Here is a 21,918-nt window from a genome sequence, read left to right on the forward strand (position 1 = left end):
ATTGAGGAACCCTGGTGTATAGCATAACTGTAGCTGGCATTAGATGCATCATCCGTTAATACAAATGAGACAGCAGTTATGGAAGCAGTGGTGTAAAAGATGTGGGGTTGCCCCGCTATTACCACCCACTTCTCAAGATGCTAACTCTTTACAAAGTCCTCCCAGAAAGTAAAGGCTAGCATTGCTTTAACATTTTATTTCTTTCATAACATATTTAGAGGGCATGACAGCCCCAGCCCAGTCCCACCCAATCTAGACTATTAATGAGTAGATCAATCTACAGCTCTGAATCAGCCCAGCATCACAAAAGAGTTTTTCCCTTCAGGGTAGCATGTGGACAAAGGCAGAGGACTCTGGCCATTTACTAGCAGAACTAGAGATTTAACTTTTGTTCTGAGTACTATAAAAAATGGAAATAGCAACAGACACCTCCACCTCTGTACTGCCCCATTACTTGAGCAACAGCTTACTTACATCGTAAGTGCTAATCTACCCCATGCTCAGTTCTAGAACATCCCAAAAACATTTACATAAGGAGAAGGGGAAAAGGACCCTACTGTGTCACTCCTGTCAGTTGCCCAGTTTTCTCTGTGAAAGATCCTTGGTATTCACTTCTCTATGAGGCCCTTGGGCAGTGTAGGGGGAGGGGTCAAGATTTTTAAAAAGTGTTTTAAATCATTGTCAAAGGTCAGAGTTCATCAGTTCTTGTACATTATCCGGGTTGTGTGACCATGGTCTTGGCATTTTCTTTCCTGACGTTTCACCAGCAGCTGTGGCAGGCATCTTCAGAGAAGTAACTGAGAGACACTGTCCATCAGTGTTACTCCTCTGAAGATGCTTGCCACAGCTGCTGGCGAAACGTCAGGAAAGAAAATACCAAGACCACGGTCACACAACCCAGATAACCTACAAGAACTGATGTTTTAAATCAGTTTAAACAATAAATAATGAGCCAGCAAAATGCTGCCACACGGTTCCAGTGTTGGAATGTACTACAGCACGAGAGGCATTTTACTCCTACTGTCAACTAGACATCTCTACAGTCAGTTCCCCTGTGCTTCACGCCCAATAAGAACAGAGGAATATGTGAAGCTGCTTTAGCCCACCTGGGCAGCATCTCTAAAATCCTGACTTCCAGCCATACCAAGTTCTTTCTGGTGCACTGACCAAGTACTCTGAGATGTGTGTATACGTGCACACATGCACACAAATATATCCACCTTTCTTTCTGAATTTATCTGCCTGTTCCAAGTTGGTTACAGCCTGGCAGTATTGCTTGTTGGAAAGGAATATGTAGATGAAGGATAATGAGCATTGGTTAAGGTTATAGAGGCTATTATATCCAATGCTGAATTCTACTAATCAATAAAGATCTTGACTGCTGTGGAAACTAGAAATGCATAGTAATCTCCATATTTATCTCCCCTACAGTCAATGGAGAACCATTATCACAAATAGAGATATGGAACCAAGGGACAACCACAGCACTTTAATCATAACCACGTGAATACAAACATCACATCCACGACTTCTATTACCTGCTCCTTATTACTACTGTTCAATAAGCCAGGTTTCTTTTTCTTTTTAATAGGACTTGTTGAGGAGTCATCTGGGGAGTGACCATTGGAAGAGTGCGGTGGGCTTGGAAATTTTCTTTTTTGTGCAGTTCGTTCGGCAGAGCCAGGATCTATGAACAAAAATTATAGCAATATTAAGAGCCTTTAATAATTATCTGGACTGCTTGCTGCAAAGGAAAACAGTTAAGGCACAGAAATTCTGGCTTCTTTTTATATTTCACTGAGAAAACTTTTTTTTAAATCAAACTAAGGACGTAATAACATGAAGATTGTTTTTTTAAACATTCAGGAGTATTTTTAATTTAATTATGAGAAATTCTACTACATTCTCTCTTGCTACAATTTTAAGAGATGTCAGTCAAGATACACCCTGCAAGTTTCAAACGACATATTCAAACAAGATTTAAAGCTCAGCATCTTACTCTCTATTTTACAAACTATGCCACTGTCACCAGCTGCCTTTCATCAAACCACCAGGTATCAGCCCAGGCAGGAACATGGAACTAAGGCCAAATAGACAAACATGACACAACAGGGGCAGTTCTAACGCGTTGCTCATGTAAATAGTACTCTTGGGAAAGGGATGAATGCAATCCAGGTACCACTGCTGGTCACCACTGTGAAAGAAGTCGACATCTTAGAAAAAGTGCTGTGAGGATGAAGTGACTCGATTCTACTGATTATGCATGATCAGTAAGTAGACCAGCAATGATGCTAATTCTGAAGAAAAATACACCAATGAGAAATCTGCTCTGGAATGCAGAATTTGCAGCAGGCAGCAAAGGTACAGTTTTCCTACACTGATATCACTTGGGTGGAGGAAAAACTTATACAACGCATGCATGCTGCCAAATGTGACAGGTGCGTGTGTCTAATTTTGCTGTGTACAGAGTCAATACTGAGTTGCACATCCACATTTACCTTTTTGGAGAAACATACACTGTCACTGCAAACCTGACAGCATGTTGTGCTTATAGTGAATGGCTGAGGCTAGATTCACATGACAAATTTGCTACAACCATATTCAGTCCATGGAGGGAAAAACACCGGTGACTAATCGAAAACATTACATGGACCTTCTTAAGCTAACATGGGCTTCTTTGGGGGAGTGCTGAAGAAAATATTTTACGAGAAGTCCTGATTTTAAGAGTGTGAAATGATTGCTACAAGAGGGGCTTACTCCCTCTCCTGAATGTGCCTCCAAGGCAAAGCAAATGAAGCACTAACAACTTGTCTTACTGCAGTCAGCAAGACTAGTCAGGACACTTATAGGTATAAGATCAATTAATTGTTCTTGTGGGACAGAAAAAAATCACTGAGGTTGAGTCTAATATTTTCTTTGCCTATGAATTATTCAGTGCCCAATATTATGAAAGACTGATGTTGCTGAATTACAAAAGTAAGATGAACTCATCATAGCCAGTAAAGGCAAGCTCAATTTTCACCCAGCAGCTATTCTCACTGTCCATCGACAATATTCTACTGATCTAAGTACTGCTAAGGACCTCATAGTATGTCTTCTGAAACAAAACCAAGCTGCTTGGGCCATGTTCTTATATTCCTGTGAATTGTAAAATTATCCTATCCTATTTTACACTTTGAAAATGCAAAAACAAGCAAATTACTCCAAGCAGAGCTCTGACTATGTTCCCATTGAATCCCTACTGCTGTATCTAGAATGGTAGATGCTCCTTTGTACTGGAAAAAGTCTGTGCATGTCCTGATCTAAAGTGCTGTTTGCACACCTTCTGGGCTGTTTCCAAAGTAAAAGGAATGTGCAGATTAAATGAAACCGCCAATTAGTTCCAGTTCTGTGGATTCATAGCCAGGGTCCCATTTGTCCACTAGAGGGCTTGGGATTGGTTCCCAATTCCCATCATTCAGTGCAATCACAGAAAGCAGCATATAAAAAAAACCTCCCACAATTTACAAAGACCTGCAGGATGTGCACAGCGCAGCAACTTCTGCAGCAGGTTCTGTCCAAACTGGTCCTTAATTATGATGTTCATGTGACTGTTCCTCCTTTATGGAGCAACACAACCTCCAGATTCACCCAAAGTCACTGTATGTGAACTTACACACAATGCATAATTCCCAGGATCTAAAACCTACATGAATTACAAAGAAAATGGTAAAACAGTTATCGTTGCAGTTGTCCTGTTCTATCAAAGATATCCTCCTGGAGGTTATTATAAGTCACATGAACGCACTAGAAAACTAATTAACCTTAGCATGAACAGAACCAGGTTATCATATTTTGACACAGCATGTTCAATAACATGCTACAATAAAATCAAGCAACTAACAGGAACCTTGTCAGTTTCCCCCTCTCTCCAATGCTCCCTTCCCACCCTGAGAAATTTGATTCCCAGGGCTGTGGGAATTGTATGGAATAGTAACCATGTGGGTTAGCAGGCTGTGCTGATCAGGAAGGAGAGAAATTGCTCCCTCCTATCTCTTCCTTCAGCAAAGCTCCACTGAGGGATTGCTGGATCCAGCCTAGAATGCTTTATACTTAATATTCTATTCCTAACTTGTATTTTATTATATACCAAAACTGTGTAGAAATAATATACAGCCAATTTTAACATAATGCATGAAGAATGGAAACCTTGTGTATTACTTGCATTTGTTGTCAGCCAGAGCAAATAGGAAATGTCTTCCATTAAAAAGGGGCCTAGAAACAGCATTAATTTCCAGTTTTCCCAACAATTTCTAAAGTGAAGGCCCAACTGTAATGGACTTAAAGAGATTTCCACACTAAATGAAAGCTCTTACGAGAGGCTGTGGTTAAGCAGATACACTTCTTAGAATTCTGAAGGCTAAATGACACTGGATTACTTCCTCCATTGCCAACAGTTATAATTTTTTTTATTTGCATTATACTGAAGGGTGTATATTGAAGAAAAAGCCTCACCTTCGGTATGCTTTGTGCTGTGCTGGAATGAAGAAGAGAGAGCTCGGACTATTGATAGCTGTAATTGGGATTGGCTAAAAGCACCAGTTATTTGATTGCTGTTGGTTAGTGTTAGAATAGGAATCAATTTCAGCTCTTTTCAATGGTCTGCTTGTCAGCCCAGTTTGAAGAGATTTCCTTGATATAAATTTGTTAGTGTCTAAATATGATGGTTGAATTTAGTGTAGGGAGCCTCCCCATTGGTGTAATCAGAGATTGTAGTTGTGCTCCTTCACTTAATAGGGCTTGTGCGCAGGGGAGTAGATCCCAATGCATTGGGCTCATTAGCTGCAATAAATCCCATCTGCTTAACGGGATTTCAGCAATGTAGCTATTGACAGGATTGCTTTCAGATAAATGGCCAACCATTCTGACACATAACAGTGTTAATTTTGTATAACTCAATTAAGAGATGCCTCTTTCTTGAGGTCTGCATTTCCTGTTCACTGTACAGTGTTTTCTAATGAAAACTTTAATATTCTAGATCGAAGTAAAGCTGAGATGGATCTGAAAGAGTTAAGTGAATCTGTCCAGCAGCAATCCACTCCTGTGCCACTGATTTCACCAAAACGTCAAATTCGCAGCAGATTCCAGCTTAATCTTGACAAGACAATAGAGAGCTGTAAAGCACAACTAGGTATGCACATAATCACAGCGTTATCTGCAGTATAGCACTGGAGCTAAAACTCATTTGTCATTATAACATCCTTATAAAAGTAGAAGAAAGCTGAAATACAGTTTTGGTTCTTTGGATGGGTTGTTGGAATTGTACCGTAAGAAGACCAGGGTTTTAAACTAGTCATGATGCATACCTATTCTCTCCAGGATCAGAGGAGCATGCCGAATATATTAGGTGCTGTGGAACACAGGCAGGATCGTGCTGCTGCAATTGTCTTGTTTGTGGGCTTCCTAGAGGCACCTGGTTGGCCACTGTGTGAACAGACTGCTGGACTTGATGGGCCTTGGTCTGATCCAGCATGGCTTTTCTTATGTTCTTACATCCAAAGGGTTCTAGACGGTAAACCTTATTAAATTTTATCAATATAAAAATCTTGTGAAGTAGCCATGTGGAGGTTGTGCAAACAGTGGTAGCTGCTCTACATGACAGGCAGGATATGCACAGGCGCTTGCCAAAGACATTACGGACTTTCCCAGACATTTCTGCAGTTGTGATGGTTATGAAAGCATAGAGAATCTTCACAGAATGGGGATGTGTAGACAATCTCTGTGGCAAGCTGTTACAGAGGCTGCTTCTAGAATTAACCTGAACTGACAGTGAGTAAGACCAACCAGCTAATTCTATGACTAAGAAAGATTATCTCCTCTACCATAGGCTCTTACGCAAATGGCAAATTGTTCTGAAACACTGGCAAACAATGCATCATACATACAATAATGTTGCAATAACTGGTATATGCAATCCTAATTCTTTTTTAAACCAGCGTAGCAAGTCTTTGGCTAAAGACAACATTTTCTTGTAGCTAAATGTAAAAGACTACTGGTATCCAAGAAGCAATAGCACATGAAATGAAGATTTCTTAGATTTTTTAAATCAAACATATACTGATAAGCAAGGGTAACTGTTTGTACAGGTAGTTTTTTTAGGGAATCAAAGTGCATTCGGGTTACATAGAATATAGACTTTTCCATTCCAGGCTGCCACTCCACTGTGAGCAAATGGCCTTTCCCAATCACTCAATGAGCAAGACAGATCTTCTCAGAGAAGTACACTTACGTTTGTAGTGCAGAGACACGGCCACTTACAGTATAATACACATTATGTTTCTGCTGATTCAGACCCATCATCTTCCCTTTCACAGATGTGCAGTTGGCTCTTTCCCATCTGCAGCAATACAACATTGGAATTCTTTCTTTTATTTATTTACATTATTTATAGTCTGCCTTTCTCACCGGGACTCAAGACAGATTACATAGAGTAGGTCAAATACTCATGTGTTATTGTAAGTTTTACCTGAAGCCGAGGAATGTATTTAGCAGACTTTTATTGTGTAATGCTCGGAGTTTTTCAGATCAGAAGCTTGTGGTGTATCTTCTGTTAGACAGAAATTATTTTCTTACCTACAAATTGGCTAGATATCTGTTAGCCACAATAAGGATTTGCGAGCAGCTTGTGTGTGTTTTTTGATAATGTTATTGATATTGTTTTTTAAAATTCTTTTACATTTTGCTTGGCTTTCTGTGTAATTTTGTTTTAGTGGATTTTGTCTACTTGTTCTTAAAAATGTTTTATAACTGCAGTGTGATAAATGCCTAATAAAGGTGATGACTGATTAAGTCAAATACAATCAACAGCATGGGACATCCGATAAAACAGTACAGTAGAGTCTGGATTGCAGAAATGTGAAAACAAGCAGAAATTTCAAACTGCTGAAACAAAGCATAAGCATTTAAACATGACTGCCCTATTTTACTGAAGCATTTTATCCTTTGAAGGATATGCGCTCCCCCCCTCCTCCAACATTATAGCAAACACTTCCTGCTTTCTAATTTGCCTTAATTTAAAAGGCAGCAAACAACCCCAGCCTTATTATATGCATACAGCTGAAAAACTACTGCTATGGGATCAAGCTGTTGAAGATATAATGCAATTAGAAGTCTCTCTCCCTTTCATTAAGCCTTTATATGCACTAAATGACATCATTAGTTCTTACATGACAACAGCAGTCTTTTTGCTCCTGCATTTTCAAAGAATTAGTATGACAAAAAAACCTCTGTGATTAAAGTATTTGACATCACATGACAGCACAGTATATTCTAAACACACTGCCTAGTAATATAGTTACAAAAGGTACTTTCTATTTTAGAAACTGTTTTTCATGAGTCACTTCACATTTGTATTCAACAGATGTCCTAGAGTTGATTTATCAAATGTGACTAAGGTTCCTCAGATTAAAACCAATCAGGACAACTGCATCCATCTAAAATATAAAAAACAAAGAGACATTATTTCTTACAGCATGCACCGAAATGTAATCCATGTGTTTGTATATGAAAACTTTAAAATTAAGATAACGGGGGGTACATCTTCTTCCCACACAACTTATAAACATTTCAATAGCAACTACATGCAAAGACATGAATATAATTCAATTGCCCAGCCCATGAAATGCAAGGATACTTTTGTAGTCACACACTGGAATCAAACAGCAACACCTTTATGGAACTTCCAACAAATAATTTTGATCTCTTCCAGTGACAGTTCAGCTTGAACATTAATTTCATTGTGACTGCAATATTCAGCAATGGTTAAAGAAATAGAGTTTTTTTCTTGGATTTACTGCCAATATTGCACAAAAAATAACTGACCAGAATGCTCTTATCAGGTACAGCATCCTCTATACAACCATGCTTATTACAAAGTAATAACAAATAGCTCTGTGTTTCACACATCTGTGCCACCTACTCCCTGTGAATTAGAAATTTCACTGGCATTATCCATATGTCTTGGGCACACAAACTCCCCTGCTTCTGACCACTGGCGAGCACCTACACAAACCTGCAATCCACCCACTTGGCTTCTATACGTTCCTCTCCCTAAACCAAGGTTATATCCAGTCTGAGGTCAGGAATCTGTAACCCAAACAAGTCCCTTTCAGTGGCATCGAGAACTACGCTTAGGAGTTTTTCCGGTTCCAGTGCCATTTACAGCATCTTGTTGATCCTTTTGGCACTTATTGAAATGTGAGAACAGGGAGTTGGCAGCATTACAAAATGGTTTGGGACCAACATACCTGAAGGACTGCCTACTAACTTATGAACTTACCCAACCACTGTGGCCATCTTCAGAGGACCTGCTTCAGGTGCCCCAGACTTTTGAGATTAGGTAGGTGGCAACCTGAGTGAGGGCCTTCTCTGTAATGGTATCACAACTCAGGAACTCCCCAGGGAGATTTGCCTGTCCTCTTCTGTTGCTGTCTTCTGCCAGCAGGTAAAGACTTTTTTTGTTTCACTTGGCATTCTCTCAGGGATCTCTCCTTAATCCCCAATGTTTTAACTGTTGTTTTTATATTTGCAACTTATTTTAAGCTTTGGTTTTAATTTATTTTAAGCTTTGGTTTATTTATTTATTTATTAAAACATTTATATTCTGCCTTTCCTCTTGCTTCATGCCTGCATGATGTATTTGTGTGTGGCTTTTAAGGATATTTTAGTTTGTAGATTTTAATTTGTTAGCCACCTTGGTGGCCCTATGGAGGCAGAAAGGCAGGGTAAAAATCTTGTCAATCAATAAATAAAAATGGCTGCCTTGGGATGCTGAGGCCAACCACAAAAACTCGAAATGCTGCGAGGCTGCAAGCCAGGCATCCTCCTACAATGGAGGCTTGCTGTTTCTGACACAAAGGTGTTCCTGCAGATACAAAGGTGTCTCTAGACTCTTCAGAAGCACCTCCTGCTCCAGTGCAGAAGAAAGGAGCCAGGAGTGTCTTTTTCACAAGAGAAAATATGCTTTATTGAAGAAGCAAATGGGCACCAGAAAACCCTTTGGTCGGTGCCTCATTGGGCATCACTGATTTACAGTATCCCATGCCCCCCTCCAAATTTGGGTTGTTAGTTAAGGTTGCCCTAGGTGCATTATGAATTATTTCCAGAGGAAAGACAACATACCGTTTTCCTTCTCAGTAGCAATATTCCTTGGCCTAGGACAACCCTTCCCAAGTGTAGGCAGGGCAAACATGCTACACACGGGTCATAATTACAGTATGATAGTAAAAGAGAAACAATAATGGGAGTAAAATCAAGAGGAAAGGTGAAGTGTAAACAAATCCGTAGTAGAGGCTGGTAGGAGCAAACCATGCTTTTAATCACTCTCACAGATCACCTTTGCCCATGTATCAGCAAGCAGGCAATTATTAGAATCCACTGCGGTACTGAAGTTTTAAAGACCATATTCAGTTCACCTACTAATAAATGTTACAATATTACTAATAGTGAGTAACTGGGGGGGGGGCTAGACAAATTATTCTAAGAACTCGCTGCCACTTCTATCCTTATGGCTCCACATCAAGAGACATAAATTTCCCTGGGGTCAGAATAGACTGGAAAGATCCAGGTCCCTGGATCCAACAGTTTCCTGAATGTCTTAAATAGGACCATTCTAATCTCCAGAAAATCTCCAGGAATATGCTCAAACAGGACATCTACTTAAAATTATTTGTAATTTATAAATCAACCCACTATTGAACAATTATAGTATTTAATTTCACAGACAATTCTATACCATGGGCCAAACGATATACTATTACTTAATTTCTCATCTTTCTTATTCATTCAAAGATGAAAGCCACTTCCACATTGAGGTATTATCTCAGAGTGTATCTGCTGGGTTGTCTTTCCATTATGACCCTATTGTCCCATCTATATTCTTTCAGAGATGACTTAAGGTGCTCAAGAGGGCAGCAGTAATTTCCCTTAACATGTCCCCACCCCACACTTAGCTCCACCCAGAAGGCCATACATTGTTTCCCATGACTATCAAATGAATTCTGTAGAGCAAACTGTTCAAGATACGCATAGAAGAAAACCAGACCCAGCTATGGAACACATCTGCACAATTTCCCCACTTTTCTGGTTCTCAGTTTTTGCTACATACTTATTACCTGGATATCCATCCCACTTAAACCTCTCATTTATTTACTTCATAAGAAAGGCCCTGCTGGATCAAACCAAGGCCCATCAAGTCCAGCAGTCTGTTCACACAGTGGCCAACTAGGTGCCTCTAGGAAACCCACAAACAAGACGACTGCAGCAGCACCATCCTGCCTGTGTTCCACCGCACCCAAAATAATAGGCATGCTCCTCTGATACTAGAGAGAATAGGTATGCAGCACGACTAGTATCCATTCTAACTAACAGCCATGAATATCCCTCTCCTCCATGAATATGTCCACTCCCCTCTTAAAGCCCTCCAAGCTGGCAGCCATCACCACATCCTGGGGCAGGGAGTTCCACAATTTAACTATGCGTTGGGTGAAAAAATACTTCCTTTAATCTGTTTTGAATCTCTCCCCCTCCAGCTTTAGCAGATGACCCCGTGTTCTAGTATTATGGGAGAGGGAGAAAAACCTCTCCCTGTCCACTCTCTCCAAACCATGCATAATTTTATAGACCTCTATCATGTCTCCCCTCAGCCGCCTTCTTTCCAAGCTAAACAGTCCTAAGCGTCTTAACCGCTCCCCATAGGACAGTTGCTCTAGTCCCCTAATCATCTATACCCTGCCTTTCCCTCAAAGGGGACCCAAAGTGGCTTACTTTGTACTGTTCTCCTCCATTTTATGCTCAAAACAATCCTGTGAGGTAGGTTATGCTGAGAATATGGGACTAGGTAAATAAAACAAAGCTCATGCTGTACACTTGGAATGATATGAAAAGACCCAGCAACTATGACCAAATAAAGATAATGAAAGTCTTAACACAGTGTGTATGCAAACAATAAATTGCCTCAAATATATCTGCAGCAATAAATTTTATCAACACATCTAAGCCAAAATACAAAACCAAACATGGATGAGAAATTGCTCCTATGAAACAGACTAAAAGATAGTGAAGGCTTGTAATGCACCACTTCAGATTCACAATAAGAGCAAGGATTGTATGTCCAGGTTCTAACATATATCAATAAGTCACGGAATATGCGCAAATCAAAGTAGTAAGGACAAAACAAGACAGGAGTCCAGTAAAAATCCTGTTTCGTGCCTCCTTCATCACTGTGAGCCACTAACTGGTAGATTGCTAACGTGCATCCTGGGAATCTTGTTTCCCCCCGCCCCGACATGGAGGATTGATTACCGTATATACTCACGTATAGGCCAAGTTTTTCAGCCCCCCAAAAGGGCTGAAAAATCCCAACTCGGCCTATACGCGGGTCAATACGGTAGATGGAGGGAGGGGGGAAACTTACCGCCGCCTCCAGCGCGCCTACCTCCTCCAGGAGCGGCCTGCTGGGCCTCCTGCGCGCTGGGGGGGGGGCTGCGGATGCAGCCTCCAGCGCGCCTTCCTCCGGGCCAGGAGCGGCCTGCTGGGCCTCCTGCGCGCTGGGGGGGCGCTGGCGCCTCCAGCGCGCCTTCCCCCGGGCCAGGAGTGGCCTGCGCGCTGGGGGGGGGTGCGGCTGTGGCCGCCACCTCCAGCGCACCTTCCCCCGGGCCAGGAGCGGCCTGCTGGGCCTCCTGCGTGCTGGGGGGGCCGTGGCCGCCACTGCCGCCTCCAGCGCGCCTTCCTCCGGGCCAGGAGCGGCCTGCTGGGTCTCCTGCGCGCCGGGGGGGGGGGGCCGCGGCCGCCTCCTCCAGCGTACCGCCACCAGCTGATCGCCGCCTCTCCTGGTAAGTAGGGGGTTCAGGGGCTCTTCCCCCTCCCCCCCTAGGGTGGCGCTGGGGTCGGGTGGGTCTGGAGGGCCCAGGAGGCCGGGCGGGATGGCGACCCGGGGGTTGTATAAGCCGACCCTCGGCTTATACGCGAGTGCCTAATTTTCCCCCATTGTGGGGGTGAAATTAGGCACCTCGTCTTATACACGGGTCGGCTTATACACGAATATATACGGTATGTGCATCCTTGGAGTTTTATTTTCTTTGGAGAATACTTCAAGGATACGTTGACACACAACTGTGAAGTAGGCCAGGCTGAAAGAGCATGCCTGGCCCGACGTCACCCAGGGAGTGGGGATTCGAACTTGGGTCTCCCAGATACTAGTCTCACACTTTTAACCACTATACCACAAACCATGCTTTTTTACACTATCTGCCAAGTACCATGTAAAATAAAAGACCCATATATCAGAATGCCTCTCCTGCTATGGTCTGCCAGGACAGCTTCACTCATCTGAGCAAAGGCTTATGAAAGTGCCACCATGTAGCTGGGAAAAAACAACAGCTGCCCATACATGCTTATTCTCTGTTGGGGCCCGCACCTTGTAGAATGGCCTGCCTGAGGAGGCCAGAAAGGCTCCCACACTTCGATCATTGCACCGATTGTAGAAAATCAAATTGTTCAGAAGGGCACTTTTATAAAGGGAATAAGGCTGTAGTATAATTGAATGATTCAAAAGGATCCTTTATAAAAGAATAGATTGTAATCTACTTTAATTTTTTTTTCATGTTTCATCCTGTTCTTACGACATTGCCCCCTACTTTTAAAATTACATTTTCTGCAATATTTATGATATATCATGAATGACACATATAAAGTATAAATGAATGGAACACACACAGAGAGAGATGCTGGCACGGCCTGCCGTTTCCCGGATTTAGGTCCTGGCACAGTGGAAGAGGCTTGCGCCATACCAGGGCGCCCAGGCACTAGAGTGTGTGCCACCCAGGATGCGTGCCTGTTATGCCAGGTTATACAGGCACTTACACTGGCACAGGGTCACACCAGCTTCTATGGAGCTTCACCGCCCCCCCAGGAATGTGCTCTTAACCACACATTATCCATGAACTTGGATAGCTAAATAGTTTGCATGTAGAAGAACACAAATAGTCCTTAACGCAATTTATCTCCATAATTACCTTTTGAATTAAGAAAAATATAAATAACATGGGGGACAGGAAAGAATCAGAAAGTGAATATGTCGCAGTTTTACAATAATCCAATGTTTTACTGTATTGTTATTCACAATAAACTTTTAAAGTCACAACCTATAAGGTATTTCATGAGCAGGAAGTTTCAAAACAACAAAATTCAGGGAAGCTTATTATATTTTCACACATCTACTAGCAATAACTCACAAAACACTGCTGACAAAAAGTTGATATATGATTGATTTATTTGACTGATTTGATTTATAGACCACCGTTTCCTGGCCAAAGCCTGAGACAAGAAGTCACCAGGTCAAATCTCATCTAACCCTCTAACAAAGTGGTCCCAAAAACAACCACTGTCTCTCTAACCTAATCACTTATCCCTTCACCCCAACCCAATAACAAGGTACTACGCAGCAGGGTTGTTGTAAAGAATATTAACATGAGACAATTCACACAACACCATACATGAGCCAGTGCTATATGATCAAGTCTGGGGCTCACACACTTCCCCCTCTCCATATGATCTAACTGAATTAATTACTCCCTCACATGCTCAACTTCAGTTACTTAATTATGGCGTAAGACATGGTTTGTTGTCATATCTGAGCCAATAAAGTACGATTTGTACCTGGCCCTCCAAACCAGGATCACAAATCAGCTTCAACCTGTGTCCAGACCAGATTTATCAGAATGTTAGAATATCCCACCTTTTTATTTAAACATAAACACAGTGCAAGAGGGAGTGAGTTTTGTTGTAATGGTAAATTATGGCTTGCACTGCACAGGAAGTAATGTAATAATGACAAGATATGGTAGGTGGAGGAAGTTGTAGGTCCCCTCCTCTCTTCACTTTAACACGAGTCAACAGCACAATGTTGCAAGTCTAAAATCAATATGTTATAGCCCAATATAAAACCCCTGTTCTCTGTGCCAAGGATAAACATGACATAGAAAGAGCCAAACTGAAAGTAACTTAACATTGTAATCTACTTTTTGCAGTGCCAGTCACGGAGCTGTGATTCCCCAGTGCTGACTCAGCTACAGAGTCAGTTTGACTGGATAGAAGCTTGTATGATGCCTTCTCCTCCCACACAGAGGCACACAAGAGCCATTACCTCTATTACCTTTATTATTATTACAAGTTGGGGGTTTTGAGGGGGACAGGAAAGGATTTTTAAAAATTAGGAATTCACCCATCAGTCTAACAAAGCAGGACTGCTAAGCTCCAAGGATGAGTTGCTAATACAGCCCTGTCCAAATCTATAGGGCAATTGCCCTACTGCAAGTGCTCACAAAAATCTGAGGCTAAGTGTACATGAAGGTATTTATCCAATCCTGAACCTTAGCAAGAAAGGGGTATTTTTACTCAGTCCTTTGTTTGCTGCTCAGTAGTGTGTGGGAGGGGAGGGACATGCCCTCATGCTGGGGGGCGGTCCTTGAGAATCCCCCCCTTTCTCTCTTTTTAAAACTTGCAGGTACATTTACTGAGGCTATGTTCCAGATGGATATGAGAATGAAGTGGTAGATTTGGGAGCTGGTTTTTTTTTTTAAGAACAGAGTGGCAACACCTGAGAGGTGTTCCGAGAGGGAGGGCTAGGATAAGAATAGCAAGAGCAAACGGGTAGAGGTTTTATATGAATAAGAGACCTTCAGATAGCTCAGGCTGGGATAATTTCAGCATTTATGTTTTTATTTATTAAATTTTTGTCCCACTCTTTCTCCAAAGAGCTCAGGATAGTATACACTGCTCTTCCCTTTTCCACTTTACCCTCATAATAATCCTGTGAAGTAGGTTAAGCTTTGACCTGGATGGCCCAGGCTAGCCTGATCTTGTCAGATCTCAGAAGCTAAGCAGGGTCAGCCCTGGTTAGTATTTGGATGGGAGACCACCAAGGAAGTCCAGGGTTGCTATACAGAGGAAGGCACTGGCAAACCACCTCTGTTAGTCTCTTGCCTTGAAAACCCCAAAAGGGGTCGCCATAAGTCGGTTACGACTTGACGGCACTTTACACACACACAGGTTAGGCTTGGTGCAAATGACTGGTCCAAGGTCATCCAACGAATTTCAGGGCAAGTGGAGATCTGCACCTGGGTCTTCCCTGGCCAAGCTCAATGCCACAACACAAAGTCCCTCTCAGGATGGGAGAAATATACTGGGATATCAAATCAGAGCCCTGACCTGCATAGCTCACACTAGCCTGATCTCGTCAGAGCCCGTAAGCTAAGCAAGGTTGGCCCTGTTTGGTATTTGGATGGGAGACCACCAAGGAATACCAAGGCCACTACGCAGAAGCAGACAACAGCAAACCACTCTGAACGTTTCTTGCCTTGAAAACCCTAAGGGGTCACCATAAGACGGCAAAAAAAAAAAAAAATCAGAACAGAACGGAGGGCTAGAGAGCTGAGCTTAAAATGTAAAGGCAAGAAAATTGTACTGGGTATGGAAGAGGATGGGATGTCAATGTGTGATGACAGATGAATTCTTTTGACGGCATAGTTCTAGACAGAAGTGACAGAATTTAGCTGACAAGGGAATACTGGTGAGAGGAAACAGCAGACAAAACAGGATATGAACACACAAACCAGCGCTTTAGATGACAAGATGGGAAAGAAATTTTGAAATTTTGGAAGCCACATGACTCCATGCTATTTTAAATTCAGGAAATAAAGGAGAGGAGGAATGAAAGATAAACTGAGGCTACCATAAAAAGAGGAATCCAAACATCATAATCTAAATAATAACTGCACCACAGTATTAACTAAAGCTGAAGCATAGTTGCTGAATTTCCATGGCATTTTACTGTGAATTTTCACTACCATCTTCATGCACTTCACAAAATAAAATATGCTTAAAATGAAGCATAATTGGTTTGTTGCCTCGTGCTCTAAATGACAGGGATAATATTATTGTCACTCACCTTTGGATCGAGTGGAGATATCCATCCCTTCCACCACCTCCTGCTCTGCCTTTATTTCTTCTTCAGCCAAGCTATGAGAGTAAAGAGATATTCAGAATATTATGCTCCCTTTTCATTTTTACATACTGCAACTTAAAAGTGGTAAAGAAACTGGAGTACATTAGAAGCAGCCTGATCTATTTTTCCTTTTTGTGATACTGTCACCATTTTTAACAATGAAATCAGAACTTTCGTGCAACAGATAACACTGGTGTACAGACCTCATTCTAATCTCTGGAATAGCACTTCCTACAGTCAGGGGTATGATGCAGTGGTGACAGAAAGCGAAATGGCTGTGTGTATGTGTGTGTGTGGGGGGGAATAGTTATTGGCTTCCTGAAATGATGAAGTCCCCTTCTGTATTACCTATTGATTGGTCTCGTGGATATGGATATCTCTGAATATTAGCAAGGACTTGTGAGAAATTATGAAAATAGGATTCTTTGGTTTGTTTCAGTAGGACTGTTTAGACAAATTGTACTTGGTACTTGGATTATTCTTGATTTGATTTCCACCCTTCTTTTTGAGACTTCAGGCAGACACAGCTCTAACTTGGATAAAATATCTACGAACTTGTTCCAATTTTTTATACTACCCACACAGAAAATTGCAATTATATCCTTCACTTCTAAAACATTCAGTCCAAGAAAGGTGGCACTAAGCAGAAAAACTCTATTCTTTACCAATATTATTGGTTTCATTTAATTTTAATCACTTTTAAAGAATGATCTCCACACAAAAGAACTGCCTTGGGAAATGAAGTTTGGGAAGTCTGAATTTACATACTTTTCATGGAAATAAGAATTTTGAAATTTATTAACAACCTGAAACACTAAGAACATAAGAAAGGCCCTAATGGATCAGACCAAGGCCCATCAAGTCCAGCAGTCTGTTCACACAGTCGCCAACTAGGTGCCTCTAGGAAGCCCACAAACAAGACAACTGTGTTCCACAGCACCCAATATAATAGGAATGCTCCTCTGATACTAGAGAGAATAGGTATGCAGCATGACTAGTATCCATATTAACTATTAGCCATGAAGACCCCTTTCCTCCATGAATACTTCTACTCCCCTCTTAAAGCCTTCCAAGTTGGTGGCCATCACCACATCCTGGGGCAGGGAGTTCCACAATTTAACTATGATTTGGGTGAAAAAATACTTCCTTTTATCTGTTTTGAATCTCTCACCCTCCAGCTTCAACAGATGACCTCGCGTTCTAGTATTATGGGAGAGAGAGAAAAACCTCTCCCTGTCCACTCTCTCCAAACCATGCATAATTTTATAGACCTCTATCATATCACCCCTTAGCCACCTTCTTTCCAAGCTAAACAGCCCTAAGCGTCTTAACCGCTCCCCATAGGACAGTTGCTCTAGTCCCCTAATCATTTTGGTTGCTCTTTTCTGCACCTTCTCAAGCTCGGTAATATCCTTTTTTAGGTGCGGTGACCAGAACTGTACACAGTATTCCAAGTGTGGTCTCACCATAGGTTTGTACAAGGGCAGTATGATATCAGCAGTTTTATTCTCTATTCCTCGTCTAATTATGGCCAGCATGGAATTTGCCTTTTTTACAGCAGCCGCACACTGGGTTGACATCTTCATTGAGCTATCCACTATCACCTCAAGATCCCTTTCTTGATCTGTTGCTGTCAGCACAGTTCCCATCAGTGTATATGTGAAGTTGGGATTTTTTGCCCCAATATGCATCACTTTACACTTGCTCACACTGAATCTCATTTGCCATTTTAATGCCCATTCTTCCAGTATGCAGAGATCCTTCTGGAGCTCTTCACAGTCTGATTTTGTTTTAACCACCCTAAATAATTTGGTGTCATCTGCAAACTTGGCTACTTCACTGTTTAACCCCAACTCCAGGTCACTGATGAACAGGCTGAAAAGCACCGGTCCCAACACAGATCCCTGAGGCACCCCACTGCTCACAACCCGCCATTGTGAGAACCGACCATTGACTCCTACTCTCTGCTTCCAATTTTTCTCAGTCCATAAGAGGATTTGTCCTCTTATCCCATGACTATGAAGTTTGCTTAGTAGTCTTTGGTGGGGGACTTTGTCAAAAGCTTTTTGGAAATCCAAACACACAATATCCACAGGCTCATTTCTGTCCACATGCTTATTGACGGTTTCAAAAAACTCTAATAGGTTAGTGAGACAGGACCTACCTTTACAGAACCCATGTTGGGTTTTGTTCAGAAGACCCTGCCCTTCTGTATGCTTGACAATTCTATCTTTAATAATGCTTTCCATCAATTTACCTGGAACAGACGTTAAGCTAACTGGCCTGTAATTTCCTGGGTCCCCCCGGAACCTTTTTTATAAATGGGTGTTACATTAGCCATTCTCCAGTCCTCTGGTACAGAGGCTGATCGAAGGGACATATTACATATCTTTGTTAGAAGTTCAGCAATGTCCCATTTGAGTTCTTGAAGAACTCTAGGATGAATACCGTCTGGTCCCTGTGACTTGTTAGTTTGAAGTTTGTCTAGACGTTCTAGGACTTCCTGCCTTGTTACCACTATTTGCCTCAATTCCTCATTCTCTCCTCTCCAAAATTTCTGCTCAGGAGAAGGAATCTGCCCTGTATCTTCAACAGTGAAGACAGATGAGAAGAATTCATTTAGTTTTTCAGCAATCGCTTTATCCTCCCTTAGAGTTCCTTTACTCCCATTGTCATCCAATGGTCCAACCGCTTCCCTAGCTGGTTTCCAACTCCTAATATACTTAAAGAATTTCTTATTGTTTGTTTTGATGTGTTTAGCAATATGCCCCTCAAAATCTTTTTTTGCATCTCTAATTATCTGCTTGCATTTCCTTTGTGCAAGTTTGTGTTTGCTTCTGTTCGCCTCATTTGGGCAAACCTTCCAGTCTCTGAAGGCTTTCCCCCCCTCTAATTGCTTCCTTACCCGTTAGATGTTTTTGTACACCTTACCCGTTAGATGTACAAAGATGTTTTTAAGACATACTATAAACCAACGCCCAAACACAAACAAGAGATCTAAAACAATCTGCACTGATCTCACTTCCAGATCAGCAAACTTCATGTAACAGACATAACTTGAAAAATGGGATGCTGGATGGTTAAAGGACCAAAAAGCACATTTGAGCAACACTGCATCAGAACAAGATCATCTTGTCCAGCATTTCTAACAGCAGCCAGATGTCTCTAGAAAGTGCACAATGAAAGTTTGATAGAAATAGACATCGATCATTACCACACCGAGTGTTGCTATGTGTTTTTAAAGCATCTTGCTATGTTTATTACATCTTGATCACACACACACACGTTTCGTGTTGAAACCATTTCTGAAGCTTCCCCCTTCCATCTCTTCCCCAAACCCTTATAACCCGAGGTTTATCTTTTCTCTGCTTTGATGACGTTTCGCTGTGAGTGTGATCATGCTCGCGTCTCGGAAACTCCCTCAGCCACCTTTCCCATGTTCCCTTGCTCCCTTGCGTCATGACTCCTCCCCGTTTCCTGTTCCCTCGTTTCCACTGCAGCCGTTTCGCTGCTCTCCTCCGTCCTCCCGTTTGTTTTTTTGCTGCCTTGCAGCATCTAGCGTTGGTAGGAAGGGACATGGGATCGTTCGAATGTTGCCTTACTTGCTTTAGCCTTAATTGGATCGCCTCCTTCAATGCACAGGAACAAAAAAAAAAGCAGTGGGCGTGTACGACTTTTACTATGCAGCACACTGTACAGCTTTTACTACGCAGCACATTGCATACGCCCCCTGCTCCGATGTTCGTGTTATAGCTGTAGGTGCGAAATGACAAGCAATGTCTCGGAAACGGATCCAGAAACTGGGAGGGGAGACAAGTGCGGGGAGACAAGTGCGGGGAGGGGAGGAAATCATGAAATGCTATTTGAAACTCAGTACTGAAGACGGCATTTTGCAGACGACAGCATCCTTTCCAGCACCCAGCAATAGGAAGTATACTGCTTATGGAAAAAAAAATTTAGGCGGGTTGTGGAGTGAGGCACAGCATAATAGAATTTAGGGGATAAAATTACAGTACTCACCAGAAGCTGATACAGGAAGTGACTACAGTAGCTCTAGGAAGCACCAGAAACTCTATGGTAAAACCATAAAGTAAAACCACAAAGTTTACGGTTATCCCAAGAGCTACCCTTGTCACTTCCTGCATCAACTTCTCGTGAGCACATGAGACTGCTTTTTCCCCCCATTTAGTTTTCCCTTGCTGCCATTTGGTTCAGTGGCAGGCAATAGAAGCCCTGCCCCCACCAGATTGGCAGCCTTATTATAAATATAGTAGTTCCATTTTTGAAGCGCACATCTGTCTACAAGCCATTCATTTTTAAATTTTTTATTATTTTATTTTATATAAGAATCAATTAAACTGCAGGTAGTGTGTAATGTGCGAAGAAGTGGTCCCCTTTGTCTGTCCTGAACCACCAGTTTCATTAGATGATTCAGAGAGCTAGTTATTTTGAGACATGTTCTCTATTCTTCTTTCTGCACTGTTCAATAAGTTACTGCCCTCTAACATGTCTCCCCTTCCACATTTTTTCCTAACTAAAATACTTCAACTGCTTTAGTCCTTCCTCATAAGAAAAATATCCTAATTATTTTAGTAGTTCTTTTATGTATCTTCTCTAGACCTACTAAAACCTACCTGAAACCAAAACAGCACACAATATTCTAAATATAGGTGCCTTGTAGATATATATTGTATCAGTAAATGCCATTTTATTTTCCATCCATTTCCTATATGGAACTACTAACTGGTACAATGTTGTAAAACCAGTATTCTCATCAATATATTTTTTTTAAAAATTGCTCTGATTACCAATTTGTTCCTAACACAATCCAAGCAGATTGCTTATATTTAAAGAGGTAAATTGTTTGGAACTAGTATACTGACAGTGAAAATCCTAAGAACAGTCCTCTAGGAGTACTGACTAGAACTGAGTAGACCTGCTTAGGGTGGTACTGTTAAGGACTGACTCTGCCCTTTCAAATCTGCCTAGCTGCTAAGATTATCACCAGAAGGCAGTGCATACAACAGGGCTTCTTCAGAAGTAAAACAGGGGCCCACAAAAGACAAGGTATTTTTTGGTATGGCACCTACTTTTCTTCTTTTTTTTTTAGAGTCAGCGTGGTATAGTGGTTAAGGTGTCAGACTAGGACCTTGGAAAACCAGGTTCGAATCCCCAGTCATGCCACCAAAGTTTGCTGGGGGACCTTGGGCCAGTCACAAACTCTCAGCACTGATCCTGGCTAGCATTTGGATGGGAGACTTCCAAGAAATACCAGGGTGACACAGAGGCAGGCAATGGCAAAACCACCTCTGAACGTCTCTTGCCTTGAAAACCCTACGGGGTCACCAGAAGTCAACTGTGACTTGACAGCAAAAAAATCAAATTGGTTGTTTTGAGCTGTTTTGAGCTTTATTTTCCCAAGCATTTGGCAATCATTAGTTTTAGCTAACTCTTAGCTGCTTTTACCAGTTTGATTTTAATCGCTGATTACATCAATGACAATTCATTAAAAAGGTAAAGGTCCCCTGTGCAAGCACCGGGTCATTCCTGACCCATGGGGAGACGTCACATCCCGACGTTTTCTAGGCAGACTTTGTTTGCGGGGTGGTTTGCCAGTGCCTTCCCCAGTCATCTTCCCTTTACCCCTAGCAAGCTGGGTACTCATTTGACCGACCTCGGAAGGATGGAAGGCTGAGTCGACCTTGAGCCGGCTACCTGAAACCGACTTCCGTCGGGATCGAACTCAGGTCGTGAGCAGAGCTTTTGACTGCAGTACTGCAGCTTAACACTCTGCGCCACGGGGCTCCCTTCATTAGCAATTATTAAATTGTCAGTGTTCTCCTGATACTATTGTACTGAATCTATTTTTGTTAACT

The 21,918-nt window shown here is 41.9% G+C and overlaps 1 protein-coding gene across 7 annotated transcripts in view; it reads right to left on the reverse strand.

Moving 5' to 3' along the window:
- Nucleotides 1-21,918, reverse strand: part of ZMYND8 (zinc finger MYND-type containing 8) — a 97,826-nt gene that overhangs the window by 40,387 nt on the left and 35,521 nt on the right. For all 7 annotated transcript variants that reach the window (XM_056867444.1, XM_056867447.1, XM_056867448.1 and 4 more), the window contains 2 exons: nucleotides 15,986-16,056; nucleotides 1,539-1,687 (listed from right to left, as the gene is read on the reverse strand). In XM_056867444.1, coding sequence (XP_056723422.1) covers nucleotides 1,539-1,687; nucleotides 15,986-16,056 — 220 coding nt within the window. The remainder of the gene's footprint in view (nucleotides 1-1,538; nucleotides 1,688-15,985; nucleotides 16,057-21,918) is intronic.

This window comes from Euleptes europaea, chromosome 2 (assembly GCF_029931775.1).
Source record: "Euleptes europaea isolate rEulEur1 chromosome 2, rEulEur1.hap1, whole genome shotgun sequence".
NCBI classification, from domain to species: Eukaryota; Metazoa; Chordata; class Lepidosauria; order Squamata; family Sphaerodactylidae; genus Euleptes; species Euleptes europaea.